Source organism: Strix aluco, chromosome 1 (assembly GCF_031877795.1).
Source record: "Strix aluco isolate bStrAlu1 chromosome 1, bStrAlu1.hap1, whole genome shotgun sequence".
NCBI classification, from domain to species: Eukaryota; Metazoa; Chordata; class Aves; order Strigiformes; family Strigidae; genus Strix; species Strix aluco.
The window spans coordinates 24,768,775-24,782,106 of NC_133931.1; the positions used below are offsets into that span (position 1 = coordinate 24,768,775).

Sequence of the window (13,332 nt, forward strand, 5' to 3'; positions counted from 1 at the left end):
AAGAACAGTAGATCATGCACGCTCAGATTATCAAGGGAGAGAGATTGACTGAAAGAGTTAGGAAGTATTAAAACTAAACTGAGAATTCAGAGTTTTCTCTTTAACCCCTTAACATGAAGACACACTTTACACTGACTGTATGAAAAGACTGACAACCTTCAGGAGAAGAGGGAGCTTTTTCCTAGTGGTGAAGAAACAGGAACGATAATAATTCTGTGGTGAGAAGCAGTCAAATGTTGCATGCAAGATAAACACTGGAGAAAGAAGCAGGGATTAGCTTTCATCACGCTGCAGCTAAGCACATGCATGTCGGGACAACTCCACTGGATCAGATGAAAGGCCCATCCAGATCACAGTAATTAGTGATGGATGATGAAGAAAGAGAAGTGCAAGACAGAACAATAAAAGAAATGAAGAAAGAGCAGTGCAAGCATATATAGTCATGACTTGCCCGGAATATTCCCCAAACTGTCAGAAATTTGAATGTCAAGTACTTGCTGAATTACTGGTCATGTCTTAGAGGAATTTTTCTTCCACTGAATTTTCTAGCGTGCATTTGAACCCATGTTGACTTTTAGCACCTGCAACGTCCTGTGGTAAGCAGTCCTACATCTAATCTAGGTGTTACATGAGGAAATACCTTCTTCGGTTTGCTATGAAACCTGCCACTAGCTGTTTCATTGAATGTCCCCCAGTTCTTTTGCTAAGACAGTGAGCAGTTGTTCCTCCTTTACATCCTCCGCCTTTACCTCCTCTGCTTTTACCTCCTCTGCTTTAAAATCAACTGTGATTTTAAAGACCTCTATTATGTTCTCTCTTGTTCTGTCCCTCTTTCATTCCACTAAGGAGCCTTGCTCCCCTGCAGTGCAGTCTGCAGTTAATTTCTTCATACTAAGAAACTCACTTGACAGTTTTGGGTCCAGGCTGAAGAGAGAGCTCTAAGACCAGGCATGTGGAGAAGCATTACAATCAGGAGGGTGCTGGGGAGAGTGCTGACCTATCTGGATGAAGCTTCCTTCATGCTCAGAAGAATGGCAGGCACTTTCACCCACCTGACCTGTGTTAGATGTTCTTCCAGATGAGATCAACTGCCCTTTAGAAGCAATTCTTTAAAAAAAAATGCTTGTAAATATCTGCTTAAGAGGTGGCTGTTTACAATGTAAATGGCTGCTCTGGTCAAATGAGTCCAGTCAAAGCAACTGTTTCTGAGAAAGTCAGAGAGCAACGTTTACAAAAAACCTTTCCCATCTTTCTTCTGGGTATAGGGCCAAAGCTTCATATCCAAGACAAATCATACTTAATATCAAATGAGAAAAGTTTTACTTTGTTTTATGCACAGATGCTTTTGCTTGAAAAGTTTGTCCAAAATGTGCTAGTTCATTACTGTTTAAGGGTTTCGTGATATGTTGTCTGTCAAATGAATCCCAAGAAACCTTCCTCTCAACATGGACAGGAAGTATTTTCATGTTTATGTGTATGCATTTCCTTTAGAAACCGCACTAGAATGGTTACAGATGGAGTAGCTGGAAGCAAAATAGCTCAGAGATAATTTATAACCCCATTCAGTGAAGAAGTAGGCCTCAATGCTGTAAAATCATCTGTGCAAAGTTAGAGTTGGTATGTTTTGGGTTTTTTTGGCGAAACTGCTTGTTTATTCCAAACCACCAGCTCTCCAAGACACTATTTAAGAAACTTTACACGGGTTTATGGATTTCTGTAATAGAGCAGCACAATGCTTTCAGCACTTCAGATAGAGGAATAAATGTATATATTACTAGGACACAGCAATATTTAGGGACAGAATGTGATTAGCCTTGCGTGGGAAGAAAATTGGATTCGGGAAGCTATTGTCTTTTTCCATCATGTGCAAGCTCATAAAAGTCATCCAGAATAATGGTGTAATTACCCTCTCCATTCAAAGGCATAGAGGGATAGTCCACCTCAGGTCACAGAAGTGTTTCCTACATCTTGGCCAGCCCTCTACTGTTGCATCTCTAGTTGCACGTCATGATTTGTATGGACCAAAAATATTTATTTTTTCAAATTTCCCTTCATTTTTTTTTTTTTTCAAAATGAGCATTTGCTGGATGAGCACATACTTTCTCAGGAGGTACTTGTGTGCATGTCATCGGTACTGAAGACTGGAAGTATACTTGGGCTCTGTGTAGCAAATGGTTGATGTGTTGTCCTGAGTGCAGAGACTGTGACAGAGTACTAATCTTTTGAACAACTTTTAAAATACTAACCTGCATCTATTTCAAACATTATCTCCTCTTAGGATTATATTGTATATCCCACTCAAGAGTTAACAAGACAGGAACCTAGGAATAGCTCCCATGGGGCATTCAAATTGTTTAACCTGACTGGTCATCTCCCAACAGTGTGGTTATCACAGCTGTGCTTGCATGACAGATATTGTTGGAAAGGCTTCTGTCTTATCTTCACCTCACCAGATGGACCGGTTTTCCCTATCTATATGCCTAGGGACATGGAGTGACTCAATGTCAGTATTTGGGCACCACACCAGAGAGATGGGCCAGTTGTAAAGTTTGGAGGTAGATTTTGAAGTGTCATTATAACATTTGGGAGCACTAAGATCTGGGATTTTGAGATGACCAATCTCTAGTTCTGTCTTCCATACATATTTTTCACTGATTTTTATTTTTATATGAACACATTCTTTTGGTATCACTATTAAAAAGTAAGGCATAATATTGCCATATAAAACACAGTTTTTCTCGCACAGTGTGTTTAGGCATTTCCTAGTGAATGCTGAAGGGAAGCCTTTGTTTATAACAAATTTTTACAATACTGTGTTAAAAGTACAAAGGAACGAAAGGTGATGAACTGACAGCTTGAGAGAGAAGTCTTATGTTAATAAATCACATCTGTAAAGCACCTGTCCACCAGAAACACCCGCAAACTTGCAGATCTTCTGAATTTGGTAGATGAATGCCCACTCTGCCTTCCTCTTTCTGAAGCTGACTGTTTGTCTCAGAGTTCATTTAAAGCAGACCTTGCTTTTCTCACTGCTCATAAACCAGAGGACCAAAACCGCAAGCGCTGTACAGTTTGGGATAGACCGCAGCAGGCAGTCCTGTGTCCATAAAGAGTCCTGAGGGACGCTTGGGAAGAGTGCAGTTGCTCTATGGGAGCCATTAAAGTGAATTGAAATCAGACTGTAAGAATGGTCCAGAAATTACCAGAAGCCATTAATAACCGCAGGAAGCCAGAGCTCTTGATTACCGTCACACCCTCAGCAAAACAACGGCAGCTGGGTGCTGCTCCCTGGTAGGGGGCCGAGCTTTGCCTCCAGGCACTCTGTGAGAGCACAATGCCACCTGCTGAACCACCAGCTGCCGCCGCTGCCCCCCGCCCTCCCACCCAACCGAGCGCTGATTTTCCGTCCGCATCTGCATGGTTTGTGGTGTTGGGTAAGTTTCAGCAGAGAGGCTGGGGCTGGAGGGACTATGGTGTGCGAGGAGTTCCTCCTCCGCTTGGCAAAGGCCAGGCTTGCACTGTGCAAGGGGATGCGATGCAAAGATGCCAGATGAGCTAGTGCTGGAGCTGAAGGCAGGACCGCCTCGGGGAAGAGCAGCTCTGCAGAAGGGCAGGGCTTCTACCGTTGGCCAGCTATATGGCTATAAAGGCACAGCATGGCTAACTGCTGCCGGGACTTTGCCTCTTGCACCCTGCTGCATTTCCCTGCTTGAGCAATACCTGCCCTAGTGAATTCAGGCCTTCCCCGTCCTTTGTTGCACAGCGTAACTACGGCTTGAGCCTGACCTGGAAAATTCACACACAGCTCAGTTTATACACCCATATATCCTTGGCAACAGGGATTTAAGCTGTCATCAGCTTTTGCCACACTGATACGTATCCTTGGAATTATACTGAAGACTCTGACTTGTTTTTTCAAGGCTGCAAAACAGCAGCTGCCAGATGGTAATGAATCAACCCTGTTTAAAAAAAAGGGTCTGTAAAGAAACTCTGCAAATTTATAAACACTCTGTTTTTTCCTACATTGCATCACTTCCAATTAATGACTTCAAAAAGATTTGGAAGATTTAAATTACACATCCCTATTTCATGTCTTCTTTTTAATCTAATTATGAACACTGAAAACAGATTTGTCTATTTCTATTTCGACTCTCTCACAAATTGTCATGTATTAGAATAATTCCAGTATTTGAACTATGAACATGAATACAGCTTTTGTGTTTAAAATAAAAGTCTACTGGGGAAAATAGATAAACATATATATTTTGATCTTGTAATTTAACTTGTAAGTAAATTTAATGACTGTAATGACAAGGGGAAATGTTTTAGAAATCTTATTTTTAAACTTAAGAAGGTATTTGCCCCAAATTGACACCATTAATGGCCTGTTCCAAACAGCACTGCTGTCTTCTGAGAGCAGCTACCTAGTAATAGGTGAGACCTTTAACAAGAAGTGTGATTAGTGAATAGCAGTAAGCAACAGAGCAAATGAGCAGCATGAAGCTATTCAGACCACAGAGAATGCTGGATTTTAAGGCAAAATCCTTCCATAAACAAGGAAGCAATGGAGGAAAGAGTTGAGTACAGATGATAAGATGGAAAAGTTACCAAGAAAAAAAAAAAAAGAAAACCCAATATCTTCGCTAAGATTAAAAGACAACTGACAAGGGATGGGACTTCACTGCAGGTAGAATATGAAATGCTGGACCAGCTGAATAGCTGTTTGTTGGCAGACGCAGACTGTCATGATACTTTTCTGCAACTCAGAAGAAGAGGAAGTGCGCGTTACATGTGCACACTAGCAAGATGTGAATGCTGGTATCCATGTGGAGCCAGAGCCCTTTGAAGATTCTCTGATTAAAGACATTGCTCTGGGAATGTTTATAAGCACAGTTCTGCAGAAAAACAGATCCAGCATTTAAATCCCACTCCCAGATCTCATGTAGACTATTGCATGGGACTAACTAATCACCCGCTTTACTTCAAGCATTGAGTAGTTCTGCTTATATGCTTTTTTTCTTTTTTCTTGTCCCTGCTTCTTCCTATTCTCTCCTTCCTGTTTACCCTCTTGCAGGTTTTATCAGTTTCCACTAGGGAAGGTCAGAACTCCTCTGCCTGGACTCAGTTGGAGGCCCTGAGAAGGGCTCAGAGAGTGAGTCATGCCAGGGGTATTCATTTGTGGTGTTCACTCACTTTAAAGTATGATTGTCGTTACTACTCACTGGGAAAAGATGCCTCTGATCTAGTGGCCCAGTAATAATGTTATGCCTACAAACTGCCACACAAGGCCAGCTACCTGGTGAACATTGCCAAGTTTGTAGGATTTTTATGCCTCATTATGAAACATATCTTTAAAGCAGGACTTTTCTCCAAGTTGTCTTCTACTCTGACATTTACTCTCCCAAAACCGGCTCAGTAGTTGGAAATCACAGGTCCCAAAGCACCTGTCAGAAACAAGAGCTCTTGCCCATGGTTGTCTGCCTCTGGGCTCCATCTCAGGCTTCAGTCTGTTTAACTGGCATGAGTCTAAGGGTCCTTCTCTCCATCCGTAGCCGAACTAATCACCTTCCACACATGTAGAATAACACAATAACGCAAAGAATGGCTCTTCCAACATTACCAAAGAATATTCTTCCTCTTCTCAGAGGAATCATCCAGCAGGAATGAAAGGCCTAACTCTGCACTTCTCAAATAGGTCTTCTATTGCTTTGAGAAAGGAGTGCAAACAAAAGTGTTGACAGATTAATTACAGGCTACTTAGCTGATGTTATGTCCACAGAAGGAAATTATCTGCATTGAACAAACAAGTAACTTATTAACCGTTGTGGATAAATGTATGTCAGATAGGATCCATTGGAGCAATTTGATAAAGTATGTAAGAATCTAAATCCCACTTTGAAGAGAGATTTACGGCTTTACATTTTATCCCCACTGGCAGCATGGCCGGAGATGAAACTTCCATTGATTGGCTTCAGTGAGAGTTAAAAATAAGCAAAATGAAATCCCCTGGCTGTCCAAGAGCACAAAGGAGCTCTTCCTGCTTCAGAGAACAAAATATCTAACTTGGGGTTATCATTTGCACTCATACGCTGGCAGTTTTTCCAAATTGGATGAACTTTTCCATGCTACTGCTGTCACAGTTTAAATTAGTGTAGAAAATTAATCTTCATCAATGGTGTGCTTGAGCAGTTGGCAGGAAAAGCAATCCCAGATTGGGAAAGTGGAAAAAATAATCTTCGGTTTACTATGGTTCGCTGCAGGGGAGCCACCTTACTGCCATGCCAAAATCTCCTACAGATACCTCCAGAAACTGAGGGGAGAGAAGTATTGGAAAAACACTTAGAGGAGGGAGATGATACTATATTCCCAAGTGACTCTGCTGTGATTAAGGTACACAGCTGGATCCCCACATCCTGGCATTATCAGCCACTGGTGCATAGGAGGGTCACATCTTCCCACCGTCTGGGGTCCAGGCCATTCCCCGACCCAGAACCAGCTCGTCCCCCCACCCCACAACACAGTCTGTTCATGGACCCAAGCTGGGTACATTCATGTGGTGTCAAAATTCGATCAAGGGCCACAGAAGGAGGACCTCTCGCCTAACAAGGACAGCAGGAGTATCCCATTCACAGCCTGCAGTGGGAAGGATGTCTGTTTGTTCCAGATGGCACAATTGCAAAAAGGATGGCTTAAACCACTTATGCTGAGTGGCAAAAATCAGATTATCTTGTAGCCAATAACTGTAGCTATCAGGTTAGTTACAGTTCAGATCTATGAGCACTGTTTACAAGAACTACTTTGATCGAGAGAACTAGCTGGAAGTTTCTGTGCTGGGAATTTCCCCTCCAGATCAGTCCACACTTAAGTTATTTTCATGACTTTTAGTGGTATGAAAATTAGACAGTTAGTAGGAAGGCAGAGAGACAGCTGAATATTTTTAAAAATAAAAGTATTACTGAATTGGGGGCTGGTAACAGAGAGGGGTCTGCAGAGAGGATCTCACAAAGAGTGTGAGAGAAGGTATGACAGGTACAGGAGAGCGCCAGTGACCGGTGTTGGCAGAGCAGTCCCGTGTGAGGACAGAAAACACAAACGCTCATCTCTTGGGAGGACTTATCAGTAGATTTCCACCATGTGACCAGCCAAGAAGAAGATGGATGAATACAACTGTTGAGACCTGTACACTCTTAACGTGAATTTACAGAGTCTTGATGGACTTGCTCTAGATAGAAACGAGGAAAACTAATTGTGAGACCCACCAAGGTCACAGAGCGCCAAGGAACAAGTAACAAGAAGCAGGCCTGCATGGCTGGGCTTATGGAGTTATCCATTCTCCTGATCAAATCCGGATGTGATGTGTGAGCGTGCTTACACACCCTACCAGTGATAAATTAAGAAATGCAGTAAAACAAAAGATAATCTGGTTATTATTTTCAGAACAACTTTCTGGATTGGAGAACCAATTATAAACAATCACAGCTTCTTACTCTTTTGAACCAAATCCTAGTGCTCTATATTAAAGAAGTTTCTTTCTTTCCTAAGAAAGACACTTGTAATCCAAACATCTCAGAAGGGTTCACAGCTGCTGTAGCCAGCAAGTAACTGTCGACCCTTCCTATCTCTCCTGCCATAGCATCCCAGCTAGTAAGGATTTGATTGTTCTTCTTGAGAAAATCTTCCCAGTCATTAATGTCATATTTCCATTCTAACTGAAACTCTTAGATATATTTTTCAAGGGTTCTGAGCAGGTAAAACAGGCAACTCCTAGTTCAAAAGTTAGAAGAGGGAAAATAATGGTCTTTATGAAGGCATAAGTAAATTTGTATTTATCTAGCGATGGAATATCCAAGACTTTGATTTTGCCAAGATGTTAACAGACCAGAGATAAGAATAACTATTGTAGCTGACATGCCTTCTCTTACAACAGACATAGGTCTCCCTTCAAAAAATGGCACCCAGCAATCATTGAGTAATCATAACATGAATGCAACTGTTTATGGCTATTTAATTGTCTGTAATTAATTAGAGAACAGGATTTTACCCATTCCTTTTCCATTTTCAATGCAAATCCTGCAGGTATATAGAATTTGAATTCACAGATGAATTTGTTGATTTATAACTGAAGGCAGAGATTTCTTTTTTCCCCTGAGTGCAGATTATAATAGAAATAAGCTATACATTTCATTTTTAAGATATTTTTTGAAGACAGATCTCCCAAAAAATTGTAAGACACAGTAATAAAACATTTGTAGTAATAAATTTCATAGCTTCATCGAAAATATTTATGTAACTGCAGAAAGCTTTTGAATTTCTAATCATCTCAATACATATAATAGATCTTTTAAGTTTGGCAGTAAACTAACCCATGTTCTATCCCATATCTAAACTCCATTCTAAATGTTTTTTGTAATACAGTGTCTAGCACTTGCAACCCTAATAACTTTTAAAACAAATCTTGTGTTCAGGGTGTAGATGAGATACATTAGTTACTATGCAGTACAAGAGATATTAGCAGGTAGCAGCTGGGATCTGATTGCTAGATTTTGGAAGTGTTGGGATATAATTGAAACTTGTTACTCTAAATTGTAGGTATTATGACCAGTCCCATATTAAAGCTTAGATTTTCGTTTCCATTTGTACAGATTGGTATTCTTTCAGCTAATACTGATGATAAGTATATATCAAAAAAACATCCCTGAAGATGAGAACATGCCCGGCGGATATGACCTGCAGCTCTGCTGGAATTCAGGTAGCAGGTTTGATTCTAAAAATGATGCATTTCTTTCAAAGCAGAGGGCAAAGATTGACCCACATTTTTTAAGAAACGTGTAGTTTATAATTTAAAGGCATGTTGGCGTGAAGGAGCCCTGCTGGAAGAAGTTTCCCAGCATCAATAAAAATGAAAAAACATCATTTTAATACAAAAGTACACTTGAGTGTTGGGGGAATACTGTACAATTCAACAGACAGCAGTGACCTATCACAGCATTTCAAAATTTCATGAGGTTTCTTCAAGAGTTCTAAACTCTCAAAGGTCCTCAGCACTCAACTTTCAAAGCCCTATTCTTCCACACTTCATTTTGAAACCGTTTTTATCCAATTGTGTTGAGCTTAATTTTTTACAGTCATGTGAAGAGGAGTTTTTGCTGATGTCTCTCAATGTAGGCATAGAAAACAAGTCTTTCTGAGTCTGTGATTTGTGGGGGTGAAGGGAGGGGAGAACAATCTTCTGATTCACAGTGGAGAATGATGATGATTTAACCCTACAAACAGTTCTTCCTTGCTGAAGCTCAGCAATGAGCCGAAGAAAGAAAGAGGCTGCTTAGGAGCACATCAGCTCCTCCATCACATTTCTGAGTGCACTGTGCTGGTGGGTGTCCATGGAGCTTGTCAGGGAAGGATGTGCAAGAGGTGGAGACCGGCTGTGTCACCTAGGGGTGAAGGAGCTCATCCTGACTGGAGAGAAGCAGTCAGACATGGGTTTCAATGAAACTTGCCTCCACCCCAAATAAATAATTCAAAACCCAGGCTGTTAGTGACTCTCTCTCCTCCTGCCTCTCTGGCTGGGCCTGAGAAGCTCTTCCACATCAGCACTGTTCCTGAGCTTTTCTGTACCCCTGAAGAAGAATTTTTGGGTGTATTTTTTGTTAGTTGATCAATTCCCAAACAGCTCTTTCTATAGGACCTGATCTAACAAAACCTCATTGAACTTACTTAGAAAGCATGAACAACAAATACATCATACCTGAAAGCAAGAGATTCTGACTATATTCAAATTAAGGAGGTGTAAATACTGGGGAAAGAAAAAGAGTTCATTGATCAGGGCACTAGCTAGGAGTGCACAGCCTTTCTCAAAACCTGCTGCTGCCATAGCTGTCTTGTAAGATCAAGATAAGCAAAGTCAAATTAAACTCTCAGTGCAAGAATATGTCATTTGTAAATGTGATAAAAGGACTTGCTTTCCTCACAGAAACACTTACAAGCACTTTAAAGATGAGGAAGCAGCTCAGAGCACTTTGCTAATTACTAAATACAAAAGTATGGAGAGGAGTTTTGGTAACCAGTCATCTCTGAAGACCAAAGCCTTTTGCTTTGTAAAGGCAGCAGTGGAGCAGGTGGTTTTAATGTAGCTTTAAAAGCAACCTTGCTAAGTTTAGTTTTCCAGATAATCCAGCTGACACTCTCCCACCAACAAGCCTGCCAGTTCTGTGGGTTGTAGAGTTAGCAATATTTAAAGCTGAGTTGCAGCTACCCACAGGCTGAACAAAAGAGCTGTCAAAATTATTTCGCATTAAAACTCCTGGTTTTACTCAAAGCAGATTCCAGTAAAGAAAGTAGTAATACTTCTTAGCTCTCAATAAACCCATATTTTTATACTTAAATGTCCTGGTTGCCAGCTCTGATCATAGTCCATAAAACTTCTTATGCTTTTCTTAAAGCTCCAGGTCCTGAAGACAAGTAACTATGCAAGAGTTACAACTTTCATGTAAAAGTAGTAACAGTTTTCTAAGCTCTTGTGGCTGCACAGGAACCACTCATTCCAATGGTTTACAGTTGATGGTCTAATACTTCAGTGTGTGTAGATCACCCATGACTAAGAAAACCTGAGGAAGGCAATCCTGAAATTTTACCCAGATGATCCAAAGGACCAAGTTCATGTTGCCCTCATTCTGTTACATAAATGATGTAAAGACTCTTGTTACATAAGTCAGTGGAGTCATCCCAGGGACTGATTTGGCACAGAGCCCCCACAGTGTGTAGCCTGGGTGGAACCAAGCAGCTCCACAGAGATACTGCTGCAAACAGAACTAGCTCTTTCCAGGCACTCTCTCTTCTTGTATTCCTTCAGTGTCTTCTGCAACAAGCAAGACACTGCTTAGCAGTCATGCCCTGCACATCTGCATGTCAGCATTGAACTATTATAAAGTGAACTGACACATTCCATTCTTTGAGGTTAAAATCTGCTTATTCATTTCTTCCATGTCGATCTTTGTTTCATTCTGTCTCCTTACTATACAAAACCCATCATGCTCTGGGAGATGAATCACTGAACTTTTGTTGTCTTTTAGCTCCTCTCTGTGAGTGTGTAAAGCACTACACCAGATGCTGAGTGTCCTGAATCACAGTTTCTATACCTAAATCCACATTTCATAGCGGGTGTAGACCACAGCATCCCTGGGTCCTAATCAGTCCCCCCACTGTCCAGATCATTACACATCTGGAGAGCTCAAAACTGGGGGTTATTCCTAGGGCCACAAGGTAAATTCTGGTTTAACATATAATCTTTGACAGATTATGCATAAAATAAACCCAATATTTTAGCAATAGATGTGATTTGTAAACATAGCACACCAGTCTGTTGAATCTCAAGTCTAAACATAACCAACAGATGAGGACTCTCAAAGGAATTAAGATGGTTAACTAAGGATTCAGAAATTAATATAAAATAAAGCTATTAATGAATAATATTAGACAAATGTTTGTGATCTAACATCCTTACCGCAGTGTCATTGGTGGTAATGTACACCAACACATCTGAGTTGTTTCTGCCATTAATGTACCGGTAACAGTTCCACACACAGCTTATCAAGTAACCCTGGAAAGAAAAGGGATTTGTTATTCTGTGCAGAATATAAAACATATATATTTTTCTGTTAGAGCATTCCTATTCTTATATAAATAAGAATATGAGCCTGATAGAACCATGGGACAGTCACTTTGCTGGTTGCAGTGACTGTAAGTATGTGTAGGAGCTCTGTGAGTAATCACTGTTCCTCATACGGATAGAGTTGGGGTTCTTCAGTCTTGAAAAGAGAAGGCTCCAGGGAGACCTTACTGTGGCCTTTCAGTGTATAAAAGGGGCTTCTAAGAAAGATGGAGAGAGACTTTTTACCAAGGCTTGTAATGACAGGACAAGGAGCAATGGTTTTAAACTGAAAGAGGATAGATTTACATTGGATGTGAGAAAGAAACATTTTACAATGAGGGTGGTGAGACACTGGAAGAGGTTGCCCAGAGAAACTGTGTTCAAGGTCAGGTTGGATGGGGCTTTGAGCAATCTGATCTAGTGAAAGATGTCCCTGCCCACAGGAGGGGGGTTGGACAAAGGTCCCTTCCAACCCAAACCATTCTGTGATTATGAATACTCATGTTGCACTATGCCCATCTAGGCAGAGATACTGCAATCTAGACTTGTCTGAATGTTTACTATTCCAGATATTTAATATTACAGCATACTTAATGTAGACTAATTGTTTTGAAAAGAAGCAGTTCCTTTGGGCCTGAATATAGCTAAAGTAACATGATTTTGTATGTATAACTTCCATTTTACTTAAATGAGCAGATCCCATATGCTGGCTTGCTTTCTTACACCTCTCTACAAATACAGAGATATTTGGGTTCAGTCAGACACTTGTTACTGTGCATGGGATACTGTGTACCAGCAGGGGTGAGTTTCACAACATAAAATGAAGGTACAAGTTAGACTGTGACAAAAAAAGAGAAGGTGCTGCAGATGCAGAACGTCTCAGGGACAGAAGCAAAAAGTAAACAGAAATGAGTTTTGGATTCCTCCATGGTAAGGATGTTTAAATATCATCAACTGGGAGTTAGTAGTATTAGAAAGTGGAAGCAAATCCCAGTAAAAAGAGCAGAAGCACACTGGGGACTGAAGAATCATCAAGCAAATTACAGGAAACCCTCCTTGTCTTGTGAATTGAAGCCTGGCCAATGACTGTGTGGTGATCCTGTATATCACCTGCATTGTTTCAATACTCTGTTTCACTTAATCTGACATTAAATCAATGTATTCCATATGACTGGAATGGTGTGGGGTCTTTCTATTCTTGCCTCACTAGAGAAAATTGCCAGTGTAAATGTTTTTATTGAAATTTGAAAAATTATTACTGTTATTACAAATACTTCATTTTTTTCAGTATAAAGCAAAAAACCTTTTATTGCAGCAGTAATCCTACTACAGGATCATAAACTTCACTGGTTTTGTTCCTGGAGCTCACTTTGCTCTGGGTAGGGCTGCTGCCTGGCAAGCAACTAGTTGTCTCCACTTTTTTTTTTAACTGGTTGGCCAAAGTGCTCACATCCATCATCTCCTTCACCAGCAGGAGAGATTCTAGTCTGGCCAACAGAGATGAGCAAAGTGACTGGAAGGAAGGCAGGAGGCAGTAGCACATGTGGAGGAGCTGGAGTCAGATCCTTAGCATGCCAGGGCCAAGGCTGGTGGGACTAAGCAGTTTCCTCTGGAGCTTTCTGCTTCCCATGTAGTCACACATGACAGTGATGAGAACAATGTGTTTTGATAGTGCTCAACTTATA

At 40.8% G+C, this 13,332-nt stretch overlaps 1 protein-coding gene across 1 annotated transcript in view; it reads right to left on the reverse strand.

Annotated features, from left to right (window-relative positions):
- LAPTM4B (lysosomal protein transmembrane 4 beta) overlaps positions 1-13,332 on the reverse strand; it is a 60,823-nt gene that overhangs the window by 9,414 nt on the left and 38,077 nt on the right. Inside the window, exon 6 of the mRNA XM_074815286.1 lies at positions 11,501-11,596. Within this exon, the coding sequence (XP_074671387.1) occupies positions 11,501-11,596 (96 nt within the window). The remainder of the gene's footprint in view (positions 1-11,500; positions 11,597-13,332) is intronic.